This window comes from Lacerta agilis, chromosome 16 (genome assembly GCF_009819535.1).
Source record: "Lacerta agilis isolate rLacAgi1 chromosome 16, rLacAgi1.pri, whole genome shotgun sequence".
Taxonomy (NCBI): Eukaryota; Metazoa; Chordata; class Lepidosauria; order Squamata; family Lacertidae; genus Lacerta; species Lacerta agilis.
The window spans coordinates 36490195-36507858 of record NC_046327.1 but is presented as its reverse complement, the minus strand read 5'-3'; the positions used below and the strand labels follow the sequence as shown (position 1 = coordinate 36507858).

Genomic DNA, 17664 nt, shown 5'->3' with positions numbered 1-17664 from the left:
AAAATTTGAGTGCAGAACAAATCCAAAGAATACAGGAAGGCACTGGCCTCAATTTTGTTAAAACAGTAAAATATCTAGGTATCATCTCACAACCAAGAATTTGAACCTGTACAAGGACAACTACGAAAACTGTGGATGGAAATAAAGAAAGACATGGAGATATGGACAAGATTGAAATTGTCGTTAATGGGAAGAATTGCCGTGATAAAAATGAATGTCCTACCCAAGGATGCTGTTTTTATTCCAAGCCATACCAATTTTGGACAAACTGGATTGTTTCAAGAAATGGCAAAAGGACTTATCAAAGTTTATATGGCAGGGCAAAAAGCCAAGAATCAAGTTTAAGATTTTAACAGACTCTAAAGAGAGAGGAGGCTTTGCCCTGCCGGACTTAAGACTTTATTTTGAAGCAGCGGCCTTTTGCTGGCTAAAGGATTGGTTTCAAACTAGAGAACGTTGATGTATTGGACTTGGAAGGATATGATAATATGTTGGCTGGCATGCATACCTTTGGTATGACAAGGTTAAGATCCACAGAACTTTTAAGTCTCATATAGTTAGGAAATCCTTGTATCAGGTCTGGACTAGATATAAAGACTTGTTAGAGAGAAAGACCCTAGATGGATTTCTCCAGTGGAGGCCAAAGCCTATAAGAGACCGAACATGTCTGCAAACTGGTTAAGATATATGGACATATTGCAGCAGGAAGGGGACTCTTTTAAGCTAAAAAGCTACGATCAAGTGAAAAGCCAGGTCCCCGACTGGCTGCATTATCATCAGGTATATGAAACATTAAAATGGACAAAAAAGTTGGTTTTCAAGCAGAAAAATCAAAACTGGAAACAGAACTGATAGAATCGAATTTTAAAAACCTTTCCAAAAATGTATAATCTCTTGCTAGAGTGGCATACGAAAGATGAACTGGTTAAATCGTCAATGATAGACTGGGCGAAAGATGTAGGACATAATATCATGATGGATGACTGGGAGAGATTGTGGCAAAAAGGTATTAAATTCACTGCTTGTCATAGTTTAAGAGAAAATATAATGAAGATGGTTTATAGATGGTATTTGACACCAGTTAAGATAGCTAAGATGAATACCAAAATGTCAGATGTATGTTGGAAATGTAAACATGCGAAAGGTACCTTTTTTCATATGTGGTGGTTGTGCCCAGCGGTAAATGCTTTCTGGGATAAGATTTATAACGAACTTAAGAAGGTAATGAAGGTTACCTTTTGTAAGAAACCAGAGGCATTTCTTCTGAGCATAACTAATGAAGAGATACCCAGTCAGGATAGAGTGTTTTTTATGTATGCCACAACAGCAGCTAGAATCTTATTGGCAAGAACATGGAAAGGCGAAGAGATACCAACGGGGGAAGAATGGCAGATGAAGATGATGGAGTATATGGAACTCGCAGAACTGACCGCCAGAATCCGAGACCAGAGGGAGGAGATGGTTTCACGGGATTGGAAGAATTTAAAGACTATTTAGTTAAATCAGTAAAATTGAATATTTGAGCAGAATTAAATAGAACAGCGGCTTTAGCAGGTATATGTTAGATAAAGTTGTTAGCAAGATATTTTTGTGTGAAAGATTTATTTGTTAGAAAATATGTTAAGATTTGGTGTTTAAATTAAGATATAATTAAGTAAAGTAAAGCACATTAAAAACTGAGCAAATGTGAATAGAATAGATACAAAGCTACCTAGAAGATATATGATTCTGAAGACAGTGGAGGGAATGGGGAAGTCCCCTAAAATAGAGAAGATAGCAACAAGAAAAGTAAGAGGATAAGTGTTAGTTTAAAGGTTGTATAGGTTTCTTTTTATTGTAATTGTTTGATTGTGTTTTTGGTGTTGTGTTTATGTATTGCATTTTTGTACTGTAAATGTTGGTGTTTATGTTATGTTTTCTTTTGTCTTAATAGAAAATAATAAATTCTTATAAAAACAAAAACAAAGTAGGGAGTCACAGCCACCCTATAGAGTGTGCTGTTCTTACTGAGCTCCCCAGTAAACAGGGAACTGGATGGCAGGAATCAAGAGCCTATAATGAAGTGTTGGGAGAGAGGCAAAGTCAGAGCAGTCTGTGGTCAGGTTTGGCATAGGCAGGAGATGGATAGCCGGCAGAGTGCAGAGCTGCTAGGCAGACGTTGTTCCAGCAGCTCTTCCAGCCCAGCACTGTGGGGTTTGAGCTCTGGTTGCAGGAGCCACACCCCAACCTCAGCTGGCTCAGCTGCCAACTCCCTCCTCTCCAGAGGCCTCCTTGAGAGGAGGGTCTTGCTGCTGAGGAGACCTTTACTCCTAAGTTGTCCTTGCCTGTAGATGGGCACTTCTGCAGAGGGGCCAGGTTTCCATCTTGGCCTTGGGACCTGTCTGGCCTCGATGTCAGAGGCTGAACTCGACACTGGTTGCAGATGGCCCCACCTCAGCCTCATATCACAATCCTGGCTCCTCCCCTCCCTCATATGGGGCCTGAATGCACCTGCCAGGCTTGTTTTAAGGTTGAGTCCTCTTCTGATGATTGCTCCCCGACTGGAACGTGGGAAAGAATCCCCCCCCCATGACATCTCTTTGGATGTGACTGTAGAACCCACAGTGTAGTCACCCCTAAGTCTAATTAGAATATAGAAATTATGTTTCCTGCCTTTTTCTTTTGTGTAGGCAACAGGTTAGGATGTTGATTCTTACGGAACAATGTAAATACTAGGCTCAATTTCCTAGCCTGGAGTTGTACTCGCATCGCCCTTTGAATACAGTCATCAGACAGTCTGCTGGCAATTTTTTTCTTTTATGACGCACCAACTACATTGACTATAGAATTATTTGCAAACTGCTCCAGTAAACTAGCTTAATTGGCTGAGCCCACAACTGGTGTTGTGTGGCTTAATTACCACTTTCCTTCGCCATTCCAAGCTCTGGTACCAGCTGTTCAGGCTTGTACCTGAGAAACTCTGTGCTTTAGGCCAATTGGGGCCAAGGCCGTGTGGCTGCTGGAACTGCAGAACATTGTATTGGCCATACAATCCAGATTCATAAGGATCTTAGCTTTATTTTAATTTATTTGTTTAAGAAAGCATGTTTCTAGCCCTTACGGTTGTCAAGATATGCTTGAAAGGGCGTAACGTGGCACCCAGTGGCATCTCAGAAGCCAGGCGAGTCACTGAATAAGGTTTCCAGCAGTTGGAGGCCAGGCCTTCAGTGCCCTGCGTAGATTCTTGATTGTTGCCACCCAACCCAGCTCATAGAAACAAAACTAATTTTTGCAAAATAGTAACATTTGCAAACTAAGATAATTAGACATGGAAATTTCCTCCACCTCTATAATTTATGCATGCTGCAGAGTTACCTTGTGGCCTAAAATGTGTCGGGGCATTGTAGAGCACGGTTGCCAATGCAATGCATGCACCCACAGAAGGTTTTCTTGGCACCTAGAGGATCTCTTCCCCCTCTCCTGCCCTGCTGAAATTTAGCTTGAACGAAGCATTCTGTTGTAGCCAATAGAACAGGGGGCGAAAGTGTCCTTGGTTGCAGTGTATGCGTGGTGCCCATGGCAGTTTATCCAGTTTGCAAATGTGTTCAGGGCTGAAAAGTTTGGTGACCCCTAGTGTAGAGGGACACACACACAGTGCCCCCTCCTTCCCTTTGATATAATTCCCAAGCCTTTTAATCTGTCTAGTGACTGTCCTCTCTTGGGCTGTGTTTCCAGCTTCACCTTACTGTCCACAATGCCCCAGACCTTACGGCCGGTGTGATCTGCTCCTTTGAGAGCCTTGGAGAGAGCGAGGGGCAACTGCAGGTGGACGGAGGGATCCGATGCCTTTCTCCTACATTGAGGGATGAGCCCCCTGGGGAATACGGTGAGTGCTTGGAGGTGGAGAGGGAAAGCTGGTGAGACTGAGCTATGAGCTGGGAGGAAGTTTCCAGTTCTAATCTGCATGAACATGCTACCTAGGTTTGTTTTTGTTTTCTTACGCATTTTTTTTGTTCTCATTTTGTATTTTAATGTTATTAATTGTCCCATGATATTTGGATGAAAGGCAGTACAAACAATTAAACAACAACAGGTGGCTATGGAGTAGCCACTGTCTATCCTAGTCCCTGACTCCTCACCCTTTCTCACTGTGATATGCAGTAACACTGACCTGCTTTACAAGGCACATCCACGCAAGACATTTAAAGCATTCTTAAAAAGGTAAAGGTAAAGGACCTCTGACAGTTAAGTCGAGTCACAGACGACTCTGGGGTTGCAGCGCCCATCTTGCTTTACATGCCGAGGGAGCCGGCGTTTGTCCTCAGACAGTTTTTCCGGGTCATGTGGCCAGCATGACTAAGCTGCTTCTGGCAAACCACAGCAGCGCACGGAAACACCGTTTACCTTCCCACTGGAGCAGTACCTATTTATCTACTTGCACTTTGTGCTTTTGAATCATGTTCTTGTAGCATCTGGTCATAGGAGCCCATGCGGCTTCGTCTTCAAAACAATGAGTTTTGTTATCAGAATTATTTAGGTTAGCTAGCCTGAGTTTAAATAGCATGAAATAGTTTGGGAGGATTCTCCCCCTACTGCTCGTTATTCTTTTGGTTTAATCTTAGTAACATTCTGATTTCCCTCTGAGGAAACTGACTTTCATATCCAGTAAAACGAGGAAGAGCCAACATCTCGTTAGGGTTTCAGTTATGAGGGTTTTCATTTGAGTAGTATATATATATTTTTGTCTAATTCCACTTAGTTGTTTAGGGGCCCTCGTCCCATTTTTTTGGAGTTGTGTTCAGTCAAGTTTGGGTTATATCTTTATTATACCTTTACCTCATTTTAGGGATTAGTCACGGCTGAGTATTTTATACTTTTTTACATGTCGAGGGAGCCGGCGTTTGTCCTCAGACAGTTTTTTCCGGGTCATGTGGCCAGCATGACTAAGCCGCTTCTGGCAAACCAGCAGTGCACTGAAACACAGTTTACCTTCCCACTGGAGCGGTACCTATTTATCTACTTGCACTTTGTGCTTTTGAACTGCTAGGTTGGCAGGAGCAGGGACCGAGCAACGGGAGCTCACCCTTTCACTGGGATTCGAACCACCAACCTTCTGATCGGCAAGCCCAAGAGGCTCTGTGGTTTAGACCACAGTACCACCCGCATTCTTATACCACCTTAAACAGTCATGGCTTCCCCCAAGTTTGCAAAGAGTGGTGGGAGTTGTTAAGAGACCGTATTCCCTGCAGAGCTACAGCTTCCAGAGTTCCTTGGGAAGAGTGACTTGATTGTTAAATCACTCTACGAATTGTAGCTCTGTGAGGGAAACTGGGGTCTCCTAACAGCTCTCAACCCTGTTAACGAATCACTAGATTCTTTGGGGGGAAGCTATGGCTATTCAAAGTAGTATAAGAGTGCTTTAAATGTATGGTGTGCTTGTGACCACAGTGTCATAATGATTACAACACTCTTTTGCATGTGAAGCACTTCAGAATGTTCAATGTGCTGCATTTGCTGCTGCTACTAAGATGGAGAAAAGGTTGGGACCCAAACAGCACTTCAGCAAGGGACCCTCCTTAAATCATGAGCTTGCACTCATGGGCTGAGCTGTCAAGAACACTCAGTACAAACTGGCTGCCACTCTGGTGCTTCCTTTCCCATTTGCAGCTGGAGGTGTTCAGAAAATGGTAAATGAACAGAACTATTCCCTCTCCACCCACATCTAGACACAAACTTTGTAAATCGGATGCTTATGTGCAGAGAGAGGCTTAATCTGCTTTCCTAATTTTGAGTGTGTAACTTCAGGTTAATGTAGAATGTGATCTTGCAAACAGATGCTCACTGATCTCTCTCCTTTCCAACCCCCACCCACCCAATACCAACTCAGGTGATGTTCGCACTGTTAGACTCCGACTTCTCTCCAAGGAGACGGGGGTTGAATTCGCCAGCACTAATTTTGTCTTCTACGACTGCAGCCTTCTGCGCACGTGAGTTTTGATATGGGGCCATAACCTCCCTTCTTCAGACCCCATCGTCCCAGCTTTGACCAACAGCCCCTTCACCCCAAGAAAATGCTCCTTAGTCTTGATTTCTTCCCCTTAGGATGAGCTCTGATCTGGCAAACTGAAGGCCTATCCAGCTAACATCCTGTTGCCCAAAATGGCCACCCAAACACTCCTGGGAGTGCTCAAGTCTTATTTTACCCATAAAGCACCCACGTTGCATGCCTTTTACTAAGGACGTCTATACGACGTTACATTTGTCTTGTAAATTGCCCTGTGGTCTTCTGACAAAGGGCAGTATATAAATTTACTAAATAGTAATAATAGTATTCTGCTGGGAGCTGCCCAGAGTGGCTGGGGAACCCAACCAGATGAGTGGGGTATAAATAAATACTACTACTACTACTACTACTACTACTACTAATATTAATACTACTAGTACTAATAATAATAATTGTGAACTCCAGCTGGGGGCCCAGGACCCACGACTTGCATCGTGGGCTAATTTAAAATGGGCGACCCATCCAGATGGGTGGGGTTAAATAATAAATTATTATTGTTAAATTATTAACATAATAAGTTTTTATATGTGCTGAAAGACACCCAGAGTGGCTGGGGAGACCCAGCCAAATGGGCGGGGTATAAATAATAATAATAAATAATAATAAATTTGAATATATGGTGAAAAAAATCAGTGAAAAAATAATCAGTGGATCCCCAAATGCATGTTTGGGTTAAAGGTGGGTGCCGGGCCTGAAAACAAGGAAGAAAACTAATATAAAGGCTGGGTTGTTGTTACCTTTTCCCTCTTCAGCAAGTGTCCCCCCCCCCAGGCTTCCTTCCACCATCTTTTACAGCAGTGTTTCCTAAAGTGGGTGATACTGCCCCCTGGGGGGCACTGGAATGATCCGGGTGTGTGTGTGTGGTAGAAGCCTTGGGTGCAACTGGGGGGCAAAGAATAAAAATAAGGGAGGCAGAAGCATAAAGAAAGAAGATAATTTTGAAAAACGATTCGTACGTGACACTTACTGCCAGGCTGGGCACCGTTGCAGGATGGCAACAATGCCTCCCCTGGATCCAGCGGGGTTTTCCTTGGGCTTGGCTGAACACTTTTTGGCTTCACCCAGGCCCAGGAACTGGGTTGCAGCTATAGTACAAAGGTTTTTAATTGCATTTCCTTCATCATATTTAGTGGAACATGGCTTCAGTGTGGTCACAAATCTGTTAACCAAAAAAAGAAACTGACTGCAAATAGCTAATCATGGTAATTTAAGAATGCTGCTGACAAAAATAGAGTTTAATAACATTTAATAAATTGATAGCAGTGCACCAGGTTCAGCCTTCTCATTACTATTATTTTTAATATTATTCGTAATTTGTATTTTCATATTATCCTTCGTTACCTAATTTTGTGTGTGTGATGCAAATGTTACTATGGTTAATTTTAATAAATTTATAATTACAAACTTCAGGTGTCTTATTTACAACATCTTTTTTACCATGTTGTAGGACGTAGGTAGAAATATGGATCATAAGAGAACGCACATTTGTTACTGCATCTTTCTGTTTGTTCAGTCAAAGAAGATAGATTTCCAGGGGAACTCCGAGTATTATTATTATTATTATTTATGAAAAGGATGGTGGTAGGCCAAATAAGTTTGGGAACCTCTGATTTACAGAGTGTCACCAGAGTACATGATGCTGAACACAGTAACATCAGTATGTACACAGACGCTCTCTCACACAGCCCCAAAGGGAGTCAATTCAGAATATTTCTGCAGGGGAGAGCCAGGAAGACTTTCTAGGCCAGTGTTTTTCAACCATTGTTCCGCGGCACACTAGTGTGCCGCGTGATGTTGCCTGGTGTGCCGTGGGAAAAATGGAAATCAGCTTTGTATTCAGCCAAACAGACCCAGGTTGCACACTGAATAAAGTATTTTATAATTTTTCATATTTCTGTTTACTTACTATTTCATAATAAGTAATTATAAAATACTTTCTTTGTGTTTATTTGATTCCTATTCAAGAGAATTACTTTATATAGTCAATATAGGCACAGAGTTAAATTTTTTAACATTTTCTAATGGTGGTGTGCCTCGTGATTTTTTTCATGAAACAAGTGTGCCTTTGCCCAAAAAAGGTTGAAAAACACTGTTCTAGGCTTTAGTCCCAGAACTCGTCTTGAATTGGGGCATCTGAACCAACACAAAGGATGTCTGAGCATGTGCAGAGTGCTTTCCCCTTTACCAGGACCCATAAGCAGCTCTATTTGCATCAAGGGTTAGGCGGTGGTGAATGGGCTCTTTTCAGGCCAGAGGGTGAGAGCAGCTAGGCAAATCTGGGCCTTGTTCGCCTCTTGTTTTTAGAAACAAAGCGCTGGAGGTGCCTGTTCAGCAGCACCCGATCTGCCGCCTTGGTTGTCCTTTCTCATGGCTTGGCACACGCTTCCTTCCTTCCTTGTTTCATCACCCCCACCCCCACCCCCCATTTTAAAATAGGAAGTCACATACAATCTCTTGTTTAATTTTGAAGAAGCGCTTTCCCCTCTCGGTTCTGGGGCACCCAGCCTTATACACCGCCAAGTCCATTTGTGGCAATGGCTTCAGTCAACATTCGCCCCCCGGGCTTGTCTCTGCAGCAAGCAGATGGCTTTGGCAGGACTTTGGGAGCTGATTCAATCAGTGTCCCTCCCCCCCCCTCCCCTCCTTTCCCATGAACTCCATATCCTCAAGCAGAACAATGGCAACGGGGAATAAAAGGTCCAGGAAAGAAGGGGGTGGGTGGCTTTTGTGGGACAGGGTATATGTGGGTGTACACCTGTTGTTGATGTTCTTGCCGCTTCTGCTGCTGTTTCCCCTTATTGACTTTTTATTTCCATTCTTCCTGCAGATGCTTGTCGTGTGTGAGCAGCCACTACCCTTGCCACTGGTGTAAATACAGACACACTTGCACCCACAATGTTGCCAAGTGCTTCTTCCTAGAAGGGCGAGTCAACACCACGGAGGTGAGAGCGGTCCCGGCACTGTAAGGTGTCCTTTACTCCCTCTTGCCCCGCTGCACCTTGTGGGAATGCCTGCCAGGCCCTGGAGAGAACCTCTAGGCTTCATTCAGGGATACCAATACGCCACCCACCCCAAGCCATGCCCCCTCTTACCCGCCCCACTCAAAGTAGTCCCCCTGCAACCTCCCCTTTGCTTGCTGGAGAAATCCATAGGAGTTTGTATGGTGGGTCTGAAGCTTCCTCAGGGCACAATTTGATAGGCAGGGACTTCTCCCTTCCCTCACCTGCTGCCTGAGGGGTTGGGAGGGGAGGGGAGGGGAGGGGAGGTCTCCCCACATGTGGCTTCAACCCGGAATATCACCTGCTTTCCTTCTTCTCCTGTGTTTCTGCACAATAGCAGAAATGGCTGCAAGACAATTGACACCTTGCTTTCAAATGTATGGGCACGTATGGAATGCAGGCAGAGTTTTCCATACATTAAAAAACCACCCAGCTCCCCCAACAACGTTGTAATATTTCGGAGTTTTGCAGAATTCAGAGTCTATTGCTTGGGGTGGTGCAGGCAGAAAAAAGAAGGAATCAGAGTTGTGAGGTGGGACAGAAAGGTAAAGGTTTCCTTTTACTTGACCGCTCCCTCAGCAAGACAACATATCTTCAGATGACCTGAGCTCTAGGAATTTTTTTGAAATATAAACAGAGAACTGAGATTTGTGGAAGTCTAGATTGTCTTTAGGCTGTTTCCTGTGTTGTAGCATGCAAGCGAAGAGCTGTTCTTCCTTGGATGTTTTAAAGGAGACGTTGGATCCATGGATGCTTTAGCTGGGGGTTGGGCTAGATAACCATTGGGGTACACCTTCCAACTCTACTATTCTATGATTCTGCCATGGGATCTTTGGTACAAATGTGCGTTCCCACAAAACCAGGGAATCCCAAGCAACCAGAGGAAAGTCAGCAGGTGGCAGATCACGGCATTGGCAGCCGATAATAGCACTAAAGTGCCTGTGCTGTGGCGGGGGGGGGGGACTGGATCAATGCTGGTGGGGGGCAGGAAGGACCAGGGTATTTGCTGGTAGTGGGGCCAGTCGCTCATAATCAATCGTCTGGCCCAGGCGGCGGGATCAATAGACCTAGAGACGCCCGGGGCTCTTTGTGGGTAGGTAATTGATAGCAGCTCCCTTTGAGGGGCCAGCGTTCGGGTTGCGGTCGGATGTGGTGGCTGGAGGTGGGAGTGGCCTGGACAGCAATCTCAGAGGCTCTGGGAAGCAGAGCATTCATCGTAACTGTTGGGGTTGAATTAGCACTGGCAAAACGTGTGTGTGTGTGTGTGTGTGTGTGTGTGCGTGCGTGCTGCACACTAGAATTGAGCAAGAGAGCGGGGAGGGAACTTAGTGCTTCGCTCTTCTCTGCTGGCCCTGCCTTTTGTCTTGACCCCATTGTCTTGGGTCTGGACAGGAAGTTGCACCCAGGGCTTGATTGTTCTCCAGGTCAGGACCACATTTCCTCTATTGCTTCCTGGCGTCACTGTCCCCCCCCCCCACCTCCCTGCTAGCCATGTAAACAGAGCAGCACGCCTCCCCCCCCCCTCTCCTTTGGTACCAAGGAGCAATTAACTAGACTCTGGTTTCCATGGCAACTCAGAGCGCCCAGCAGGCTCTTTCATCTCCATCTTTCTCCTGCGGCTGCCCCAGGCAAGAGGAAGAGATAGAAGCCAGACTCCTGGGTTTTATCCTGTGCTCAGGACAAGGGTCTCTGAGGGTGGGAAAGGTCATGTTTTTGGGGTGGGGGCAGAAAGAGCCTCAGTTCTTGTGGTGGAAAGGGTTATGTGTGGAGGCCAATGTTGCGCCCCCAGAAATACTTGGGAATCAGTGGAATGGTAAGCCAGTGGGCTTACTTGCAAGTAAGCCTGCCTGGAGTAGGCTGCGGGGGGGGGCTACTTCTCCCCACCCCCCAGTCTCTCATGTCTGCTATTTCAAATGTAATATGTACACTGGTTATAATTTAGACCCATATATCTCCTCTGCTTTCAGTCCTGCACTGGCAACGTTCAAAAGTGCATGGAAACAGTACAAGAAGTGTGTGTGTCAGTCAGTGTGTCATTTTTAATACCACATGCAAATGCCTTGCCCCTCTCCTGTAGGGCTGCCCTGAGCTGCTTCCTGGTGGCGAGATACTGATCCCAGTGGGAGTGTTGCAACCCATTACCCTGCGTGCCAAGAACCTTCCTCAGCCTCAGTCAGGACAGAAGAACTATGAGTGCGTCCTGGGCATCCAAGGCCGGCAGCAGAGAGTCCCAGCCGTGCGTTTCAATTCAAGCAGTGTTCAGTGCCAGAACACCTCGGTGAGACAGCCGCACAGTTTACGCCTGTATTTTGAATACCTCTTTCCCTTGTCCTCCAGTATTCTGCAGCCGCGAAGGCTGGAAACATTGTAATGGAAAAAGGATTCAGTTGCTCACTGTTCTGGGGATGCCACCGGTTTTTCTTCCCTGTGCTTCACTTCCCCTGCTTCTGAACAGTTGTAAAATGCCTCCTTGCGCATCTGTGGCACAATCTGCGCACATGTTTTAAGGGCAAGGACCAGAACCCATCCCAGCTGATGATGTTCCAGTGGTTGGAGTGCTGGGTTCAAGCCTTTGTTGTTGAGTTGTTTTGACATGCCATCAAATGGCTAACTTTCTTGGCCTCAGTTGTCCGTTTGTATAATGGTAATGGTAACCTAATTAACAGCATTGTACTCCTGTAATGATGAATAAGTTGCAAAACACAAAGCGCTCTGTACACTGAGCATTAGATTGCTTACATTTTTGCATATGCACTTTAGCATGCTCCCAAAGTATAAGAAACATCCCTCTTAAAAAAAGAAAGAAGACAGTAACTCTCTCCTTTGTGAACCCCCATACCATCCCTGGCCATTGGCTATGTTGGCAGGAGATGAAGAGTTGGAGTGCAACAACATCTGGAGGGCCACAGGCTTGCCCCGTGAGTAGAGTTGCCCAAACCCATGTATGTTCAGTGAGGTAGGAAGGTTTGCCAATGAAACCAAATCAGGGTGAACTCCCAACAGAATTTAACAAAATGGGCTGCAAGCAAAACTGCAGTTTAGGGTGAGTAGCTAGAGAGATGGATGTTGGGTCAAAATAAATAAATAAAATATAACCACATAAATGGATTGAGTATCTAGGAAAGAGATTTAAAACCACAGTGGCAAAGTGTACTTAATACTTCAATGTAGTGTACAGAAATAGTGGGAAGGGGAAGGCTAATTCCATGTTCAGAACTGGCAAAGGGACTGGAAACAAGTCTGCAACATCTGTAGTATACTGTGTGGAGTTATCACTGCATCTGAAAAGGGACATCACACATCTGGAAAAGGTTGAGAAAGGACAACTAAAACATTAACTTGACTGAAGCACAAAGCTAAAGGGGATTTACAGAGAGCTTATTAAAGCTAGCTATAAAGTGGTTGGATAGCGAGATTTCCCTTTTTGCTCTCAAATAATTTTAGAACCCAATGAAATTCAGGGCATTGTCAGCATTTGAGCATTATTTCGTTGTTAGTCTATCTGCCCCTCTTTGAATTAGACTGTAGTAGTTCATACCTGCACTTACTTGAATTTGTATATTGAGAAGCAACTTTGGTCTTTCCTGTTTATACCTGTAGGTGTTCTCATTTTTTGTGTTTGTCCCTGCCTTCTAATTTCTTGATTCTATTATGCCAATTAACTACCATCAGGGCATGTGTGTAGATAGCTGCAGGTATGTTGTTGTTGTTGTTGTTGTTGTTGTTGTTGTTGTTTGTTTAAATCCCCAGTAAGAAGTTGCAAAAGCACACAGGCAGTTGTAAATTCTCAGTACATACTTCTGTTGTACTCTGGGTTTTATTTTGAAAATCTGAGGGATCAAAAGTAATAGCTTTAGCCCCGTGTGTGTGTGTGTGTGGCTTTGTACTCTGTTCAAGAGTGCACTTAAAGTAGTTACAAGCACAGCTGGAAAAGATGTGAAAACATTGAGGCAGTAGTAGGCATGGAAAGGGGGACAGAAAATGATTATTGATCCACCTACCCAAAACATCAGAAGGAATAATCTGCAACCCAAGTGAAGCAGTTTGGAGCCCTGTTTTCCCCAACTTGCCAGATTTTCCCTTATTGAGTAAGCCCAATTTTACAGGTGGAAGGCATTGAGAATGACATTATTTGAGGGTAATGTCAAGTGGACTACACAGATTAAATGGCAGCCCAAACACCTGCAAGAACATATTACGCCCTGAGTGTGTAGAAAGTGGGGGTGGGGGTGAGTGAGGGAGACCGTTCCTCCTCCTCTTGTAATACTGGAATTCAGGGTAATCCAATGAAATAGATGGACAGTAAATTCAGGACAAACAGAAGGAATTGCTTCTTTGTGTAATGCATAATTAACTGTGGAATTTGCTGCCACACGATGTGGTGATAGCAGCTATGTTAAGATGGCTTTGAAAGGGGATTAGGGAGACTTATCCTCCATGAATTTATCAATGGCCACTGAATGACAGTTGCTGGAGCAACTGCTCAGGAGGGCTATTACTTCCACGCTCTGCTTGTAAGCTTCCCATAAGTTGTACCACTGTGGGGATGACGGTGCTGGGCTAAATCAAGATGCTGGACCTTTAGTCTAATCCAGCAGGGCTTTTGCCCCTTGAGTGCCTGGTGGCTTGACGCAATCGAGAGGGGAGAAACTCTTGGCTTTCAGTGCCTAATGAGCTGCTGCCCTCATGGAGTGCCTTTGAACTACCAGAGGCATCTGGCTGGCTGGCTGGCTGGTCGGTCATTGTTGAGTAATTCCTGTGTAGTGAGATTTGGAAGTGTAAATTAAAGGAATAATGATTTGAACTAGCTATACTAAAAGAGTGAAGAGAAACATGCAGATTTATCCTCCACAATCCTTCGCTTTTGTAGGACCCACTTCCAGAGCTGGCCAGAGTCAGGCCCACCATCCTCAGCTTGCTTCCTTATCAAAACTGGCTGTGTTTTTATGTGGGGCTTCCACAGGATGCTCCACCGAGGTTTCCCTCTGCTGTTCATAACCTAATACTGCACTCTGTAAATCTTCCCCATGGCTATTATTAACAAAGGTTGCCCCCCCCCCACACACACATATTGGACCATTTGTCTTCCACAACAATTGGGAGTGGAGTATTGGCAAATTTGGGTGAGTGGGCAAATTGGAAGAACTTTCCCAATGGGTGTGGGCTTACCCTATAGATGATGAGTCCCATATTACAAAAGAGACATTGCCAGGCTGGGCTTCTGAGGGCGGGGGAGCTATTGGTTGAAGCAGTGGCAAAGCTTAAACGAACAAGCAAATTCTTGGCCACTTCATGCTTAAGATCAGGGTAGGCAACCTAAGGCCCATGGGCCGGATGCAGCCCAATCGCCTTCTTAATCCAGGTCCGGGAATCAGCGTGTTTTTACATGAGTAGAATGTGTGTTTTTTATTTAAAATGCATCTCTGAGTGATTTATGGGGCATAGGAATTTGTTCATCCCCCCCCCCAAAAAAAATAGTCTGGCCCACCACATGCTCTGAGGGACGGTAGACCAGCCCACGGCTGAAAAAGGTTGCTGACCCCTGCTTAAGATAAACCCACCCAGCTGAAAGTTCTGGATTTTTACTTGTCCCGAAGATGAATGCCATCTTTGGGGTGTGTGTGTGTGTGTGTGGTGTGTGTTTTGCCCCAACACCCCGAAAGTAACAAAAACATATGGGCTGAATGCTTCAGTCCAGCCTTCCTATTAATGATTTCGGTCTGCAAACAGGGTCAAGGGAGTTCTGGCTGCTGTGCGATGGAACAGGGCAAGCATCCTCCTTTTTTCACTACTTCTCCTTGGGGTCTAGCTACTCCTCTTTTCCCCCTAGCTGCTGTGCCTTTCCTATCCAGGACCACCCAAGTTCCCCTATCAACGTGCCCTTGAGTCTGAGATTGCTGAAATCAATGCTTAAAGTTGACCCATGGAGAAGGAGCTGTCATCTAAGACTTGATCTAAGACTATACTCAGCCTGCCCTCTTTGCCTGCCTTTTTATTTGGCATTCTTTCAGGGGGTGGCTCTGCTAGTCAGTTTCCTCCTCCTTAGACTCAGTTTTGCCCTTGTAGAACTCGGCAGGGAAGACAATGGCATCAAAACTAGAATGAGTTGGCTCTGTCTGTCATTGTTGCTATCTCTACCCACCTGTTGGTCTCCCTGCCTTCCACCCTACTAGTCGCGGTGGGCACAGACCACCACAGGTTCTACCTCTCCTGTTGGAAGTAGTATGCTTCTGAATACCAGTTCCTGGGAATCACAGGTGGGGAGAGAACTGTTGGCGCTCAGGTTCTGCTAGTAGGCTTTCCATAGGCATCTGGTTGGCCCTTGTGAGAATGGGATGTTGGACTAGATGGGCTATTGGCCATCAGGGCTCTTATGTTCTTACAAAGGACCAACTTGGCTTGCATTTCCAATCCAGATGAGGCAAGCTAGGCTAGCTCATCTCAATTATGTCCTCCTAGAATCTCGTTTCAGTATCAATATTCCATCTTCCTCTTCAGGTTCATGTATTGCAGAGCCTTCATTCTGAGTGTTTTTGTGGGGTAGTTGGGACACAACAAAGGTTCTGGTTAGTGTACTGACCACCCCAACTTGCTGCCTGATATTTGCCTTGCCTGATTTGAAGGAGGTAGTCTCGGACTTTTAGTGGTGAGGCTCAGGACCTTATGGCAACCATGAGAACCACCAGGCCTATTACCAGAATGTTTTGTACCCAATTCATTTGATATTCTTCATGTGATGTTCTTTGTTGAGGGTGAACTGATAGCGGTCCTTGGGTTGAGGGATTTCTTGGCTGTTTCCCAGTCATGGGCAGATCACTACCTGGTGGTGACTCCAGTCCTCTGCAAGAGTGGAGTGAGAATGGGGGCAAGTAGGCTGGGCCAACTCCAAAAGCTGATGAATCCAAGCAGTTTCCTGACAGCCATTCTCCTGGAATACAGAGGAGGTTGGGGTGATGAAGCATAGGGATGCTCGCTGGAATGTGAGTGGAGAGGAACTTGGAATGAGACTGAACAAATCCAGGCTACAGCTCATTTTAGAGGCTCCCTCGTGGCAGCGATGGCAGCAAACAAAAACTAATTTTCTGCCACTGTTGTATCTCTGCTGAGCCATTCAGCAGAGCCGGTGTTGAGTGGACAGAAATCTTCTGCATTTAGGTCCCCAGGGTGATTGTAATGAACCCTTGGTAGCCTGTTGAGATTTATCTGCCAAGCACTTCACCAATAAAAATTGCTCTCATCTTCTCCAACTTAGATGACACTTTAGATCCAGTGTAAGTGCTAGAAGTTGGGCTTTTAGATTGGAATTTCTAGCGACAGACAAACAGACAGACAGACAAAAACAAACAAACAATTATCATCTTATTTCTTCAAATAGTCAGGGATTATTTTGTATGTGTTTGTGGGGAAGATCTCGCCCTTTGTTTGCTCTCCTATTGGGTTGCTTCTGTGGGGTTTGGCATTTTCTCCTCCTGGTGACTTCTGTTTCTATTAATATTGGCATTTGGCAGGAAACTACCTCACTTCTGCACATTTCATTGTCGTGAGATTAGGCTGTCATATATATATTTGGGTGAGGTTTTTACAGTCTTCTTTGCGGTGACTCATACATTTCTGCTGTAGCTGCTGAGGTAGCAGTTTCAGCCTGAGGAATGGTGATCAAACTGAGAGGGCTTATATGTGTCTTGCATTTGGGGTTAGGTTCTGATCCCTGTGGTGCTTTGCAGTAAAGGGAACATGGGCTGGTTTGGTGCCAAGCGTTGAGTACTGTTGGGAAACTGACTTATATCTGATCAGCAGACACTTTTGGGCAGCGGGCCGCGGCGGGATGGTGGTGGTAGTATGTGCACAGAGAATTTCAGGAAGATAACTTTGGTTTGAAGGTTCATCAGAGTCTGATACCAGCTACTGCATCCCATCAGCACAAGGATTCCTCTTGCACTAGGGGACTTGCTCTCCGTCCTCCTATGCAGACTCAGTACCCTGCCCAAATCTGTTCCGGAGGGTTGGAACAGATTTAGGGGCTGCTTGGGGGGGAGGAAGATCGGGAGAACATTTGGTTGTGAAAGGAGCTGACAGAACAAAAACTTAGTGCTATGTTGGGTTTCACCCCGGTCTCCAATCTGGATAAAAATTCACAGATACTAATTATAGGTGGTTTTCAAACCATTTGGAATTCATGATTGCCTAGTTCAGGCATTGGGTCATACAATGCACACCTTGCATGGAGCTATGTCCAAACCCTAGGGTGTGTGCATGATGTATGAATGATATTTTTGCCTTATTCATACATTTAAAGAGCATGTATGGGCATAAAGCGTATGGAGGTGGCATGAAACTGTGAGCAGCCCCCCACATGGCCACTGGGGTCTGCCTCCATGTCCACCACCAGCCTTCCCATGTGGAGCAGGAAAGTCTGATGGGAGGTTCTTTGAATGTTTGGTTGAACATGCGGGGAGGATTATTGTTATTTGTATGTTTAGGTGAATGTGTGACTAGTTCCCCTTCAAACCTATTGGCTCAATGCTGAGAAGTTTGGGGTAGACTCAGTGGGGATGCTGAGGGTTAGGCTAGCAGGTGCATTCGTGCACCTCTACCACTGTTTATGCCAGCAAAATGGGGCTC

General features: G+C 45.2%; 1 protein-coding gene across 1 annotated transcript in view; it reads left to right on the top strand.

Moving 5' to 3' along the window:
- PLXNA3 (plexin A3) overlaps window positions 1-17664 on the top strand; it is a 74842-nt gene that overhangs the window by 25114 nt on the left and 32064 nt on the right. Inside the window, 4 exon segments of the mRNA XM_033174096.1 lie at window positions 3715-3865; window positions 5867-5966; window positions 8871-8985; window positions 11120-11320. Coding sequence (XP_033029987.1) covers window positions 3715-3865; window positions 5867-5966; window positions 8871-8985; window positions 11120-11320 — 567 coding nt within the window.